The sequence below is a fragment of the Gambusia affinis genome, linkage group LG01 (genome assembly GCF_019740435.1).
Source record: "Gambusia affinis linkage group LG01, SWU_Gaff_1.0, whole genome shotgun sequence".
NCBI lineage: Eukaryota > Metazoa > Chordata > Actinopteri > Cyprinodontiformes > Poeciliidae > Gambusia > Gambusia affinis.
In genome coordinates this window covers 15,110,522-15,127,856 of record NC_057868.1, presented here as the reverse complement: position 1 = coordinate 15,127,856, position 17,335 = coordinate 15,110,522, and the positions used below count along the sequence as shown (strand labels likewise).

Sequence of the window (17,335 nt, the reverse complement as noted above, 5' to 3'; positions counted from 1 at the left end):
TTTGTATATGTAACTTCTCACTGAAGCGGAGCACGTTGAACTGCGTTGGTACCCAAATGTGCTATACAAATAAACTTGACTTGAGATATGAACTTTTGTGTGCACGTATTATTATTATTTTTTTAAAGGAGAGCATTTCAACATTCATTATTTTCTATTAACTAACGCATGTTGTTTTAGAGAGACCAGAAGATCCACACGAATCCCTAAAACACTAGAGGAGAAACATTTGGGACACTCTGGAGTCTGTGTCTCAAATGTCAAGGGTTTGAGACACAAACCCAAATCCTTCAGCCATTTGGTTCCCAGTATTTATTATATAAACAATGAACGAGCGGAGAACTCTCTCAAACTTTTCCTCGTGTGTTGGCATCTTCTTGCCCTGAGCTTTGTTTGACCTACAAGTGGTAACTCCTGTTTGCAGAGAATTAGATGGCCGAAACGTGAGCCATTTTCTCAGAGTCTATCCGCCCTGCCTGGCGACTGTCTGAGAAGCCAGGCAGACAGTAAGGTCAAACATGGAGGGCGTCACTGACAGAAACCTATCAGTGACTGTTAATGTAGCTGGTCTATGTGACTGTGTGGCTGCTTTAGAGCATGGAGTTCAAATTCCACATTTTTAAACTAGTTTGTATCATCATGTTTTTACATCTTAAAGGAATTAAAATGAGCAGATGTGAAGAAGAAGAAATGATTCTCAATCAATGCGATGCTTTCCACTGGGGAGCTGTTCACCCTCCGGTGCTGAAACCTCACCAGAAGCATCAATATGGGAAGTTTTCTTCAAAAAGCAAAGTAGTTTTTCTTTGTTTTCTTTTAGTTTTTGTGCTTAATTGGAGACCACCAGAAGACTAATGTGTTGGAAAAACTGATGATTTCTATGTAGTCCATTAGAAGATGTAGGTTGGACCCTTTCATGAACATAATCTCAAGATGTCGGATGATCGTGCAGGAAGACAGATCATAATATTTGAGGCATCCGTACAAACAGATGCCTCAAAAGCACTTCATTCGTATCAAGTGGTGCTTGTGAACGCTTCACAGTCCCATTCAGCTGAGATCTGAAGCTCCAAAACACGACATATGTAGCAGGATTCATCAACACTGCCTGACATGAACCACAAAGAGCTTAAGAACTAAGTAAGAACCAGTGTTTGTATTGAATATCAGCAGAAAATATTGTGTACAACCACAGCTCTACACCTTGATGAGAGAATGTGAGCTTGTGTGATTCTGGTGCTGATCCAAAATGACATTAATGTTGAAGCTCAGTGTTTTTACAGGTTTTTTTTTTCTTAGCTCCAGTTCTTTTAGGCTTGTGGTGGTGAGAAAAGAAAAGGACCGGTTCTAAGCAAACACCAACAGCGCTTTAGCACTGGAACTGCTTAGAAAGGTTCTTATGTTGCTTCTTTCAGATGCTGTGGCTCTGTTGACGTCCTCAGACCAACAGAGCCACAGCGAGCTGCAGGGCTTTCCAGCGGACTGTGAAGCAGCCAGGATGAGAGTTGGCTCTCCCAAAGATGAAAGCTCTGCTACACATTCAAAAAACTGGGAAGTTCAGAGTCCAGCCTCTGCCTCATAGGACCAACGTTTCCAAACCCGCTTATTAAAAGTGACTTTGGACTTGTTTTTTATTTTTTCTAAAGTCTCTTGCTTCAGAAGGTTTTTGACATGAAGTTGCTTACTTGGGTTTGACTTTCTTTCCAAAAAGAAAATTATGTCCAAGCACAATAAAGCAAAACACCAGTGGTAGGTAGGTGGCAGTGTGTGGTGAAGTAACCACAAACACACCGTCTTGAATGCGTGTGGTCACTAATGGTTGTCATGGAAATGCACTGTAAAACACTGTGCTCTGTTTGATAAAAGATTTCTAGTGAACACGAATAAATTCTCATCAACTTGTCATTTGTGCTCATTTTAAACGTGTGGCGTAAAACTTTTGGATAAAAAGTTTTTGATAACTTAATCTGTGTAAAGTGAGTAACGTATCTGAAAGAACTTCGGACTGTAAAGGGTTAATAACGCTTAACGTTCAGGAAACCCTCCACTTCTGCTCAAGCAAAACCTGCGAACCGAAGAGAAAGCTTTGAACGTTTGTGCAACTGATTTCAGTGTTGGGAAATAAAACATGTTCTGATGACACCATGTTTCTATAATGCATGTAGGTTAACAAATATTATGCTGTTGTAGGTGATGTAGGCAGACAAAAGAAAATTGCTGAGGATAACACTTCAGATCACTTCAATAATATTGTTCACCTTGGAAAAGTCTTGACCAAATAGATATTTGAAGGCAGTTGGTTTATATGTGACATTAGAGATTCCCCAGCAAGATTTGTCACAATGCATTGCACCACCAACAGCAACTGATTAAATCACTTTTTTTATTCATTTTAAGATTTTTTTAAGGCAAAAATACTCTAAAGCTTCATCTTAGAGGTCGGTTTGTCTAGAATGATCTCATACTTTCAGAGCAGTGCAGCTCTTATAAGCTAGTTTTTGACATTTCCATTTGTTAAACTGCACCATGAGTGAGTTGTACGCTCATTTCCATGACCCTGCTCTACACAGCTTTGCACATCATTGATTGTCTTGATAAAAAAAAGTGAGCAAACTATCACTGCTTTCTATTTTTTTAATTATTATTTTTCTTTTGTCAAAGCTTGAGTAGAAAAAAACTAAACAAATAAAAAGCAGGAGCCAGGATTCAAGAAATGCTTTCTGAAAGCATTTCAGATTTTGTTGTGAAGTTTACTTGTGTGCTGCCATCTCTGGATATGAAGGTCAACTGATTCCAGCAATCATTTCATTTCTGTCCTCCGTCTTCATGCTGCGTTGCACCCAATCAGTCCTACATGAGCGCATTAAGTTCTTGATTTGTTCACTTGTCTTTTCATCAGTTCATCTTGACAATTTCTTTTTCCCCATTGAGTCTCAGATTTTTATCCACTATTGCTTTGCAGTGTTCATCCCATTCTGTAAGAGTTCGTTTAATGTTAATCTCACTCTGTTAAATAAAGCTCTAGGTTCCGGCTGCCACTTTTAAAACTTAAACAGAAAGAGGGGAACAGCTTGTAAAATACCGACAATAATATTTAATTAATTTTTTCAGCTGAGCTCTGCTCTTATTCGCACTCCGTCTTTTCATAATTGCTTTTAAACAACTTGTAAATAATATTCAGACAGGCGTCTCTTTTCTGTGTGAAGTAACAAGCAGAAATGTCAATTAGTTTAGAAACCAAGCCAGCCTTTTTGGTACCAAATTGAAGATGAGGATGTTTTTTTTTGTTGTTGTTTTTTCCAACAATAATTCCACGGAAGACATTTCATAAAAAATGCATAAACCCAAGCATTTTTTGCTAAATAATGAATAAGCCATTGCTAAGTACTCCAAACAATAATCATCAGCGCTGCAGGTTCCAGCTGCTTGGCGGAGCATCTTTCAACATATTGGTTTTGCTTTTTATTTTTTTTGGCTGCTATTAAACGGCTGGAATAAACTCTGATAGACCAAACAGCAAATACAGAGGAAGGAAAATCCACCTGAGGAGATAGACAGTTTAAAGAAAATGATGCAGGAAAGCAAAGCAGAGCGTGAATGTGGCACATAAGGTGGTTTCAAAGGATTGTTTCAAACAAGAGTGCTTTCTGCACCTGCTGAGGGCTGAAAAAGACGACCGGTTAGAATGAGAACAGACCACATGCATATTTAATCACGACACAAGGCATTTATTATGAATTAAACCCAAAGTAACACGGTAGAAGGACTTGAACATGGAAAAGATATTGCTAAAACTTCAAGTTTACATCGAAGGTAAATCCTGAGCTTTTCCCTCTGTCAGTCAACAGTCCTGAAACAGGATCTTAGCGTGAAAACATATTATTGGCAATAAAAATACCCATAGCTGTCAAAGCAGATTGCAATAAAATTTATCTCCTTTTCAACAACTGTTTGACTTTAAGAACTAAAAAGGCCCAAATGCCATGTAGAAGCTGCTGAAAGTAAAAAATATATATATATATAGTTTGCAACACTGCAGCATCTGAAGTGTTTTCTAATTAAAACTAGCACAACCTGTTCTCAGGCTGCTCCAAAAGTGTGTTTAAGTCTCTTAACTCTGGTGCAGACAAGTTCCCAGCTCTCACCACTAAATGTCAAATGAAACTCCACTGAAGATCTTTCTGGAGCTCTTATGAAGCACATCTTTGAAACGGAGACGTTGAGATTCATTTATTGGGATTAATTTCTGCTCTGTGATCCGACCTTTACCGAAGAAACAAAATATCTGTCAAAGAAAAGTTGGACACCACAACAGAGAGCTTTCACTCCACTGCTGTGAAAAACATTTCCATCTTACATGGCCTTGATGACTTTATTAGATTTTCACTATTACAGCTACATCAGACCTTCAGCTGTTTGGCTTGTTTTTGGCTTGCAGAGCTCAGTGGATTCAAACAAAAATTCAATACTTATGTTTATGCTTTTGACAGATGGATTTATCGAAAACACCTTATAAATAAGGATGTAACAATCGACTGAATATGAAAGCTGACAAGAAGCTGCACTATTTATGCCTTAAGAGACTGTGCAGTGTAAATGAAATGCTCTAATATTATTATATTGGGCTAAAGAAAGCAGTGGTGCATTTGCTCTATAAGAAGGAACGAAACATTGACAATGACTCTGTTCATTTCATGCACCTTTGAAGTGTTAAAGTAGAGTTGAGTTTAAAAAGAAAACAAAAAGCTGAGAAAACTAGTGAGCCATTTTATCTGTAACATGAGATTGTGGCAGCATGAGTACTTTGCATATAAATTAAGCCATCTTTTTAATAAAAATCTAAACCAGGAAGAATTTTTTTTATTATTTTTTTTTTTTTTTTTACAAAATCCTATTATCCTTTTTCTGATAGATTAGATGGCCAATTACACCGGAGCTCCTGTGAAGCTGCCAGGATGTCAGAAAAACAAGAAACATCTCAAATGAAGGTCCTCAGTTTGAGAACAAAAGGGTTTCTTTTCCTGTTTAAACCAACATTAGTATAATCATTTCCATTTTCCCTTTTGGCACAAACGTTGATACAAGGTGAGATATTAAAGCTGCAGTATAATAAGATACCCTGTGTGTGCTTTGTCTGTCATTTTTGTCTCATCTCCCATAAAAGAAGAGTATAGAGCCACAAAAGCCTGTTTGACACTGAAAATGAAAGATTTACAGAATCGTCCTATGTTCCATATGAATATGCAGACAAATAATAATAATAATAATAATAATAATAATAATAATAATAATAATAATAATAATAATAATAATAATAATAATAATAATAATAATAATAATAATAAAGAGGATATGCTAAAGTCATCTTATTGCCATGTTTGTACTTTATGGTTGTTCCTGTTAGAGCAGGATTCTGTGTATCTTCCTTTCTACATTTTCCTTGGATGAGAAAATTGTTGTTTATAGATTGCTGATATATCTATCTTTTTTTTTTGTGCAAGATTAAAATCTCGAAGTTAAGAATTACATTCCAGCAGAGGTCACAAAGGACTTTTTTTGTTGTTACATAAAAAGAAATAACAGGTAAAATGTTACATATTTTACCTGTCATTTAAAAAAAAAAAGATAATAATGACATATTCAGTTTCATTTTATTGTAATTCGGTTTGTCACATGTAAATTATTCACTATGTAAAGTAGAATTGCAGTGCTTTGGTCTGAATTCCTCGTCATTGGTTAAACCCTTGGTTTACGCTGCTCTGAAGTTCGTTTTAGAGCAACTCAGTCTGCTATGTTTTAATTTTTTTATGTGAATGAGACATTTCTCGCCCCGACCCCCTCGAGGTTGCAGTACATTCCACTTCAACCCATTTTGTTGTTTCATAGCGGCAATTATCTACCGGCAAAGAAACTTTTTATTCCAAAGACTACTAAAGATGTCAACGACGGAGGACGAAGCGCAAAGGTGTTAACCCTCAACATCCGTACCAATCAAACTATCAAACCAATTACCAGGACATCATTATCAACACACCAAATGTATGTCTAAAATAAGCTTTCCTGTCATTTCAGTGTCATTAGCAGCTAATGACACTAAAATGATGTGTTCATCGTTTCTGTAGAGAAAAGGAACAGACGCCTCAGTCAAACAAACTATTTTGAAAAATCCCTCTTGATTCTGGCAGGGGCTGCTGAAACAATCTTCCTCAAGGAAGACAGACTGATGTGGGTACATTCCCAAGAAAAAATGTAAATTAACCAGACACTTAGAAACTCTGATGATGGGGATGATATAATGAATCGTGTGGATTAATAATTGCCAGAACCGAACATTTTGTCTTGTCTACCTACAACTACTTTTTGTAGTCCAATTGAACTACAAAGCTGAACTGCAGTGATTTTGCAATGATTGGACTACAAAATCACTGCATGAAAAATAAAATAAAATGGCAAATAAAAAAAAAACGATTCATCAGTTTAGCAGTTCCACAGCAAATGCAGTGATGTCATGGCCAAGAAAACGTTGTAGCCATTAAACAAGACAGAAACGGAAAGCCCAAAAAGAATGTAAAGACATGTACGCAGCGCCGGGAGAAAATAAATGTACATTTTTTACGCTCTGCTAGACATTCAAAGCACACAACAAAATGTATTCAAGGGCTAAAAAATTGGGATTTTGCATGAGATGTCCCCTTTAATATTCAACAACCTGGACAGAGACCTCACATTATGCCATTATACATCAAGCAAATGAATGCACTTAACTTTTTCCCCACATCTACATAAACATTGAAATTAAACATCCATCCATTCTTTTGCTAACACCCTTGTCCAGTGGGGTCGGGAGGTGCTGGTGTCCATCTCCAGCTAACGTTCCAGGTGAGAGGCGGGGTCACACTGGACAGGTCGCCATGTCTGTCGCAGTGGAATTAAACAATTGTACTTAACTTGTATATTAAATGTGGGATTATTATACACTGCATCAGTGGGGCTTTTTTTTATAAGTATGCATGTTCAAAGGGTTGAATTCATTTAGCACTTTTCTAACAATACTGACAACTCAAAGCACTTCAAACACACACACACACACGCACACGCACACACACACACACACCCACACACACACACGCATTCGTACACTGATACGCAGATCAGTGGGGTTAAATGACTTGCCCAGGGGCACATCAACGTGTGTCAGAGGGCAAGCTGGATTCAAACACACAACATTTCAAATCCAAATGAACTCCAGCCACCAACGCTCCGTTTCGTTACCTAGAAAATCTTTGACGTAAATAGTCAAGTTCCTTTCATTTTGTGAAATAGTCGCATGAATTTCAGTGAAACAACTTTAAGATGCAAATCCTTTGAGGGGAAAACAGCTGGTCACAAATACAAACACATTCAAACACATGCTCAGTGTCTCTTCAACATTTTGTGGCGAAATATACGATAAGAGCTAGTAACTGGCATTGTAACACGACAAGATCTGCTTATTAGCAGAGTTTGGTCTCACAGCCAGATAACTGCATGTCTTCATCAAGCTGCTGATGCAATGCTCTCCTTGAAAGCCGTAACTCACCAAACTATAGAGATCAACAATCATAGCATGATGAGAAAAACACAAGTGAAATATTAAAAAGATCACACAGTTTAGCAAACATGATCATTTGTTGTAAAAGGTTCAAATAGATTCAAACAGCTGAAAAAGATTTACTTTATTATTCATAAATATCTGCCGAGTACTCCTTGATCCAGAATGGATTGATTTGGCATTTTTACAACCTGGGCAGTGAAATGATGAAAGAAACAACTTAATAATCTGATGTGATACAACTTCCTCATTTATCAGACACCCAAAACAGATTTCCTCCCAAAGTTTCTCCAAGTCGTTATCACATCAATAAGAAGCTAATTAAAAATCGCAGCAATTAGGAGAATAAAGACCTTGATCTGCTGGATGTCTCACCTGAGGGATGGATGCTAATATAATAACTCTTGTATAATGAACGAAAACATGAAGCTGAATCCAACTGCAGCTATTTTTCACATTTGACAACTTGTACAGAATAGCCACTCGGATTAAGTGAAATCTCACACTTAAAGCCCAACTTTGGAACGGTACACACAGTCTGCCAAACAGCAAAACAACAAGCCAACGTCGAAAACCTAACACACACTTTGATGAGGGATGAAAAGCAAAAAGCAGCAGCAGAAAACATCAGGCTGGAAAGAGTGAAAGCGTACGTACTGAACCTCTGAGGCTCCATCTCCGTGCTGCTTTCTGCCGAGACGCTAAAGCAACTGACACCAAAGAGACGGAGAGCAAGGACTAGTACGCTTCCAACCCTCTCCCTGCAATCCCTCTCTCTCTCTCTCTCTCTCTCTCTCTCGCTCTTCCTCTGTCTCTCTCTCTCTGTCATGTTAGTGGTAAGCCATTTTTCCCTTTTTTTTCTCCCCGCATCTCATTTTCCGTGTGTGTAACGAGTCTTCCTCACCTTTCCGCTCTCCATCTCCTCTTTGTCTCCAGCGTCAGCAGCCATGCTCAGCAGCTGGCTCTGAAACTACCAGCTCCATAGTGATGATAAACTCTTCCATCATTTTGACTCACAGCAGCTCTGTTTTCACCATCAGAACATGGGATTTGTTTTAAAAAAGACAACAAACATATCATTCTTTATAAATACCAATTTCCTATGGAATTATCAGAAGTGTGATCTGGTAATAAACTTATTCAACATTAGGAGAAAACTGATGGACAAAAGGGTTGCTTTGCTTGAATCACACATCCTCAGACGGATGGGAACTGTTTACATCATGGCTGGAATCAGAGCAGTGCTGACTTTTCCAGACTCATCTCAGTTCGTATCTCTTATGCAGCAGCTGGCAAAATGAAGCCAAATGAAGCCAAATGAAGCCGACTGTCTTTGTGGTTTCTGATGATCAGGACTACAAACCTGAATAAAAGGCAAACACAAATGCAACAAATAACTGGTTGCAATGCAAAAATGTCAGATTTCTGAACATAATTTAACTGCCATGTGAGAAAAAACAATTCACCCACTTTGCTTTATTTATTTACTTTTTTTTTTTTTTTTTACAGATTGTCAATTTTTAGAGACCTTCCTTTTCATGTTTGAATAATTTGGAGCATGCGGGATCAACTGTGTTGCATGTATGACTGGACTGAAATCACCTTTTTTTTTTGTAAAATGTGTTGAGATGACGCGTGATGAATTAGTACTGTGTAAATAAACTGACTCGAAACAAATAAGCGTAAAATGGCGACGTTAAAAGATAATGCAGAAAAGACAGGAATCAGACAGGTTTGCGGAGATTCCAAACTGGCTCCAGAAAAAAAAGTAAATAAATCTTATTAGCTCTCATTTCAAAAGAACTTTTTGTTATTCACAAGAACATTTGATCAAAAACAGTCCCCTAGCAAAGAGAACAAGCTAAGTGTAAAATATGAATCAGTCTCTTCTTAACAGTGTTATATTCATTGGTTTCTTCTGGACGGACTCTTGGATTAATAATGGAACGCCTGAAAGGTTCACCACTGCTCCATGGTTTCTAAATGGACATGAATAATGGCTCTCATTGTGGTTCTCTTGTGTCCCAAAGTCTTACAAATCACTTTCCAGAATGATATCTCATCTGCTTTCAATTCCTTTAGGCCGGGGCATAATGTGTTGTTTTATATAAGCTACTTCATGAAGTCAGACTCTTTCTGGAGGCTTTATGTCGGACGGCAGTCAGACCCTCATCTGTTACATTTCCTCCATTCTGCAAATATATCTGACAACAATTTATGGCTTGGACTTTTCATGAGAAGAATCTGTGGAGGACGCTATCCTGGCATCGCCCATTCTCTTGATAAAAGATTAAAGCAATCAAGCTTAATTTGAACTGGTAGATTGCCTGTAATTAGAGCCAAATGAGAGTTGTGAATTGGGATTGTGTAAATTAGCTAATTTATGAGGTTCAGACCAGCTGTTACTGTCAACAGCACTGCTGAACATGAAGTGGACATTAGGTAAACATGAAGTAAGGATGTTCACAACCACAATGACCCCAACAAACATCCAGGGAGCTTAATCTGAGACAGTGAACGTAGAAGCACCTGGTTGTTCAGCTGAACAATAAACTGGACTGGAGTCACAACACGAATGATCTTCATTGGAAGGGTCAGAGCAGATTTTACCTGCTGAGGAGACTGAGGCCTGTTGGACTGTAGGGGGCTGTGTGTACTACACACAACATATATATATGTATATATATATATTTTTTTTTTATTGGTGTTTTTTTTATTTGAAGTGTGCTGATAAGGTGCCTAACCTTTGCTGCAGTTTTTGTGCACTGAAACATCCCTAGCTATTACTAATAATGCCTTTACAGAATCACCATTGTGGCTCTTCGTCCCCTCACAACTGACTCTTGTGGGAAATGCAACCCATGAACATGCAAACACAAGGTTGGGGGACCTAGACTGAGATTTGATGTAAGGCGTTATTTCTTGATGAAAGTAAGTTATTAGGACTTAAGCTTGGTGAAGCAGATTCTCTACAACCCAAATGTTTTCCTGGGTCAAAGTGAATGACAGGACTTAACTGTGTTTTACATGTTCGTCTTTAAACGCTCCAGTCCTCCCGGTGATTATTATTAACATTAATCTGCACGGCTGAATGAAGCTGAGAAGGTCTATTACGAACCTTATTTCCTAATTTAATCAATCACATGACAGAAACCAGTCAGCCCTGAACGGCTTAAAGAATGTAGAGCAAATTGACACTGACTAAAGACGACGCCATGTTCACTTCCCAATGGGAATGCAGGAACAATTGTATAATTACAGAAGCAGCAAATTATTTTAAGACTCATTCACAGCCTGCATTTCTATCAGCCTGGCATCTAAAGACATGGAGGAAAAGAGGCACCTTTAGACTTGTGCCACATCTTGAAGGAAGCAATACTAGCAACAGATGAGGCAGAGAAATGAAAGGCTGCAGCATTCCTTCACAAACACTACAATGTCGGGATATGAAGTGAGACCGTCTCCATGGCAGGATGCCACAAGGGCCCGAAGAGACAGATAAGTCTCCTGTTTTCCTGTGTAATCCGTTACCCCCGAGGTTTTCTGACAACAACCTGCAGACGCCCAGAGGGAGCGGGGTAATTCAAAGCACCAACTAAATCTGACACTTTCTCTGTGACTCAGTCAAGCTGCATTTAATCGCAATGTTACGGTGTGCGTCGACTCCCAAGCAAGCAGAAAACCCATAAGGGGGAAAACAAACAATCTGGCTTCAGGTTTGTTCCAACTAAAAGAAGAAGCAGAATACGCTAATGTTCTTACTGCAGCGGAACCCACAGAAAGTTCAAATGCGTAGAAGAAATGCAATGTGTTTCAACAAAAACATATACCCTGAGGAAATGGCTGAGCTCAGCGCTGTCGGCTTGTATCTAGGATCGACATTTAGCTCCATCGAAACCAGGAAAGTCCTGGAAATGGCTCAGTCAGTGCTATCTTCAACAACCAGGCAAACTAATTCATGCAAAATGTCGACGAATGGAAAATCTACTGTGCTGTGTGTGATTGTTTCAGTGTGAGAAAATGTTACAGAAATGCAAATAAAAGCTCTTTCAGAGCAGCTGTCACTGTGTTCCCCACTGACTGGGTGAGGAGGGAAGGTGCTTGATTCCACCTCCCAGCACAGGCCAGACCCTGAACCCAACTTCCCCTACAGATCAAATATGCATGTGAATATTACTTGCAGTGATGAAGGTCTTCAGGTGGACTAGAAAAAGCATATATGTAGTCTACCTTCCAGAGGCTTTTCTGTGAATTATTCCGACTTGCAAGATAGAAATCATGACTTCATTTTTTATTTTTTTTGTATTTTTTTTGGTGGACCTCTCCTGAATTTCCAACCATTCAAAAGTAATGATTTAAAATTGTGTTTACTATGAAACACCCAACTCCAAGTCTAGAAATAAACAAATAACTAACTAAATGAGTAAATAGTCATCAATATGAACTGTCTTATTTGCCCCTAATCTGTTGAATTCAGGCGACGAGCTCCAGCTGTTTCATATCACATCAGCCTCACCCTCCACAGAACATATCAAACACACTCCTCCAATCGGAGCCGCTTCGCTACACACACGTTCTGCTGCTGCTTCCTTCTCTTCAGCTGCCTCACCAGCCCAGCGTCCAGCTCTGGGCTACACGTTTGCAGATACTCTGATTGCTTCCTGGCGTACTGGACGTGAAGCGATGGGAACAGTGAAACTCTCAATTCAGAATCCTTCAAATACAGAATAAAAGCTCATTGCCATCAGCTCTTGTTTATTTTTGTTGTTGTTGTTGTTGTTGTTGTTGTTTGTTTTGATTGTAACAGAGGAAGTACTTGTGTTTCTTTGAGTGTGTGTCCACTAACACTTCATTTGGTGGAGGCAGATGAGATCCTCAGTAATGCAGCAAAATGAACGTCTGGAATCAGCGGCCTGCTGTTGTTGAATTATAATCTACAGCATTGTTTGGTTTATTTGTTATTTATTGTTGCTGGAATACAACAGCTCGGTTAGCTCAGTAGTGACAGTTCTGCGCTCCAACAAAGAGATTATAAAAAGAGAGGGAAAAATGACTTACTCTGCGCCGATTACAGCAGAAAACCTTCAAATTTCATTAGACCAATGAACATAAAGATGACAGGGAAGACAAGCAGTCAGAGAAACAGTAAAAACAGCTGTGACAATATTCATCTTCTTGATAAACCTGCAGTCAGTTCACATTTAGAAATACACCCAGTCGTTGTGGAAAGACCAATTTATTGTGGCATTTCTGAATTGATGATAATTATTTTCCCTGGATTTGCATGAGTCTCTCTTCATATTTCCCTTAAATTAGCTCTCATGTGGCTCTATTGTCCAGACAGGAGCAATGATTGGTTTTTACTTTGCTCTAAATGAACAGCAAGCAGAGGAAAGACGGACGACACAAAGGTATGCAAGCTTTTAACTCCGATTCTGAAAACTGATTTCATTTCATTGTGCGGCGTCAACTTTCAAAACAATGTGACGCTCCCGATCTCACACTCACACACACACTAATTCCTGCACTTGACGTGATTGGGGTCACAGTTTACTTTGTGTTTACCTGTGAATGTGTGCATAAGGTAAACTCTTGAGAGTCGCTGATTTCGTTCCTCTTTAGCTTTGGGTTGACACAAAGCGACGAGCAAAACGACCGCCGTCATATTTTCAAAGAGGTATTCACATTTGCATTTGAATCGTTGATTAAGTATGCTACTTTCGCTGTTACTTTCTCTGAATAACTATAGAGTTTCACTCGTATTTGTTTAAATATGATTAGTGAGAAATCTGCTGCGTGCTTTTGTACTTTTGAGGTCAAATTTAAATAATTTTAGAACCTGACAAAGATCAGATCATTTTTATTATGTCCTGACACATTGCACTGCATATCGTTTTTTCACCATCATGTTATATAATTATAAAATTATAGTTTTAAGAAAAGTGCTGAAGATTAAAGAACTATTTCTAATACTGATTTCTTATTTTTCAGGCGCCTCATCTAGTGAAGAAGGCTTGTGAAGCGATGCTGAGGCGAGCAAATGAAGTGCTTCTGCTGCAAGGAACCTTGATCTCTTCCTGTGTGTTGAGATTTTGTTTCTAAATCAATGCAGCAATAAACAAATATTTCCTTTTAGCATGAAGCTTTAGAGCCAACAGCAGAGGAAGTCACCGAGCAGTCAGGAGGGTTAGGGCCATGACGGGCAGAGCAAATGTAGAAACTGGGAAATCGTGACATAAAATCGAATGTCATGTTTTATTTATTTGAAATGCACTAAAACACTGACTGGAAAAATATTTATTATATACTCGTAAAGCCCTCAGGTTTTAGGAAGTTCCTAGACAGAAGTTGTTGAGTCTGAATATCAATTGCTCTGGAAATGGAAATGCAACTGGGTGCAATAAGAGCGTGATCCAACACAATCCTGGACTCCCTGAACGCTGACGGGTAAAAACTCACAAACGTTTCAAGTTCTACTGTCCTCATCATTTCCCGCGGCTGATAACTAAGGACCTCAGTCTGCCGTGGATCTGGATGAGCTGCAGCTGATAACAGAGTTTAGACGAGGATTTCATGCCAGCACAACACAACAAATACATAAAGCATGATCATATCTGGAAGACCAGAAGGAGTCTAATGGTTCGGTGTATCAGCCTGGTCTTGTTCTCCATTAGCATTCACCTACAAATACTTCATATGCTGCTACACTGCAAAAACAAAACATCTTACCAAGTAGTTTGTCTGGTTTCTTGTGAAAATACCTTATTACACTTAAAATAAGACAAAACTAAATTACAACTAACTTTTCAGAAACATGTAGGAGCTTGTTTGAACTCTATAATGTCTAAATAATGAGTTTTTAAAAAATTCCAATGATCCTAAAAAAGAAATCTCCAAACAACCAAATCTCTTTTGTTTCAGGCTGGAAAAGAGCTCAAGGGTTTTCTCCAATTTTGGGTATCATATACGCCTGGATGGTTGCTCACAGCAACGGGCTGGTCAGATTATGTATTCTTCTCTGGGTCAGGATCTTGGGTTGTTTGTGTTGTTTAGGGTTTGTTCATTTCTGTGTTGCTTAGCTTCTATTATTTAATTAAATAAGCTGTTTCTGTTTTCTTTTGCTTCAGTCCTTTCTTAGTTGCTCCAGTTTATTTATGTCTCTTATTTAATTATTCTTTATTGTTAGAATAATTTTTCAGTCCCCAGTGCAGATCAGCTTTGTTCTCTTCTACCTTAGTTCAGTCTTTTGGTTACTTTGGCTCTTTATATCCTTTGATTTGTTGGTTGCTAGTGTTAGATTCATATTCCTAGTTACCCAGTTTGTGCGCTCTCTCTCTCTCTCTCTCTCTCTCTCTCTCTCTCCCTCTCTCTTTCTCTCTTTCTCATCGACCTCCCCAGTTTATAAACAACCCATTTTCAATTATTCCTTTCTGGTTTGTCCTGTAATCTCCCCATTATTCAAATGTTACTTGCTTGTCAGCACCCTGCTGTTGTTTCTCCTGGATTTATGTTTTTGGCTCCCTGCAATTCCTGTGGTTTTTGTCGTTCATTTTCCATTACACTTCGAGGATCTACTCTATGCCTCTGCCTGCTGAACTTTAGTCCACCATCACAACACACATCATGTCATGACATGACATTAACCTACTGGAGAAAACATCACTGTCTACAGAAACTCATTAAAAAGATTTTAAACCAAGAGTACGTAGAGGAAACAATGTATACAAAAAAATATATATATATATATTTTTTTTTTCTTTACAGCTGATGTTTCATTTTCCTAACTAGGAAGACAAATGTTAGAGCATTACTAAGACGAGGAGCTCTTCAACGTTTCGAAGCAGCAATCGTCAAAACCACGATCCTGCTCCCAGCATTCATAATACATGCTGCTGCTTGTGTGAGAAGAACTTGGAGCACCGTAATATGAAGGTGCAATCGGGGACAAATTCTCTTTTCTGTGCTCAGATGGCAGATGCTACACATTCCCTCCAGGCCTGTACAGAACACTGGAAACATCCTCTTTCTTCTCCTCTGACGTTGGTTTCTGTTTAAGATTTCACATCCGACCTCAGTTTGTTGCTCGTCCTTTCTGTCTCCCCTTATTACCCTCAGATATTTTCATGGGATTTACCACTACTGTTTTTTTTTTACTTTCTTCCATCTCTATTTTTATTTTTTTTTCTGACGTCATTTTCACACACCGTCAGCAGTATCAGTCCAGTATCAGTCCAGTATCAGTTCAGTATCAGTTCAGTATCAGTTCAGCTCTTAGCTTTTTACATAGTTGGGGAATTTCTAAATGCAGCTTTCCTCCTGAGTCTTTATCCCTTATCGGAATAATTCAATCACCTCAGAGATTAAACATGAACTGAATGGCTTCGCAAGATGCAAATTCTTTAATGAGCTTTTATTCTGTACAATTGAACTCTAAAACAAATCTGCATTAGTACGAAGCCATTTTGTCGAAGCACATTTAGGCTTCTTTGTTGGGAGCATCTCTACATCCAACAACTTGTCTTGGCTTTCTTCGCCTGCTCAAATGTTCTCCAAGGATCTCGGATTGGGAGGGACTCTCTCTCATGTAACCCCATTCCAAAATGGCTGAAAACACTCAAGGTTTCCAGGTTGGGAATAAATAATTCTGTGTTTTCCTTCTATCCTGTTTAGCTAGTAGTAAAGCTAAGGGAAATGACATGATAAGAAACACAAATGAGAGCTGGGATTAAAGGATACAACACACTAGGGAACGCCCTCTTTATGGCGTAGATTAGATAGAAGCTAACAAAAGAAATGGAAAACTTTTGTTGCCATTTTGTTCTGCTAGCCCTTGAGGATAGCATGAACAATGGATCGGTTGTATTTTGGTGTTAATAAATTAAATTCATGAATCCAACTTCTTCAACCTCATACATCACGAACTCAGCATGGAGAATGGATAAATTCTCCACAATATTCATGCAGATTACGAGTATTTGGAACTTCATAATGTTGTTGATCAGCACAAAAAGAACCACAGAATGATGCTGCCAACACCGTATTTCCCTGCAGCTGTTTCCTTTCTTTCTTAATGTTGTAACAAAAATATCTTTTGAAACTGTGGCCCCGAAAGTTCTGTTGGCTCATTATTTTCCTGCATTAGACTTCAAATTTCTTTTGATCCTTTGTCTTCAAAACATGGTTTTGCAGAGAGCTTTAGCTTTAAAAAGGTCAGAAATAAATATCTCTTGAAACCCCAGAATTGACAGATAATTTTATTTAACCTGAAATATTGAACTTTGCCTGTTCTACAGGAAATATGTCCATGTCAGATTTATTCAGAAGGCTTTCAGACACAGATATATCAAAACACTCGCTGAATGTACCTTTGTCTTTGTGTTGTTTTATGTTGTCCAATCACATTCATTTTCAGTTTAATTCAGTCTATTTATGTGGAGCCACTTCACCACACATCATTTCAACACACATAAAAATGTTAATTCAGGTTGTTGATGTTGCAATATGCCAAATGTATCAAAGGTGTCAAACAACGCAGTCGATTCCTGTTTATTATTGAGATTGGTTTAAGATGTTTTGTATCTAAGGAAACCCAGGTTGCATCAATTCATCGACCAGCACCAGTCACTCCTGCTGGACTGCTGGATTTTATTATTTCTGCTAAGAAAATGTCAATATTATCAGCAAAATATATATATATATATATATATATATATATATATATATATATATATATATATATATATA

General features: G+C 38.3%; 1 protein-coding gene across 2 annotated transcripts in view; it reads right to left on the bottom strand.

Annotated features, from left to right (window-relative positions):
* plch2a (phospholipase C, eta 2a) overlaps positions 1 to 17,335 on the bottom strand; it is a 142,954-nt gene that overhangs the window by 106,386 nt on the left and 19,233 nt on the right. The window contains exon 1 of one of the 2 annotated variants that reach the window (XM_044096966.1): positions 8,249 to 8,279. The exons of the other annotated variant lie outside the window; for it this stretch is intronic. Within the exon in view, the coding sequence (XP_043952901.1) occupies positions 8,249 to 8,267 (19 nt within the window). The 5' untranslated portion in view covers positions 8,268 to 8,279. Of the gene's footprint in view, positions 1 to 8,248; positions 8,280 to 17,335 lie in introns of those variants that run through there. 2 annotated transcript variants of the gene reach the window in all.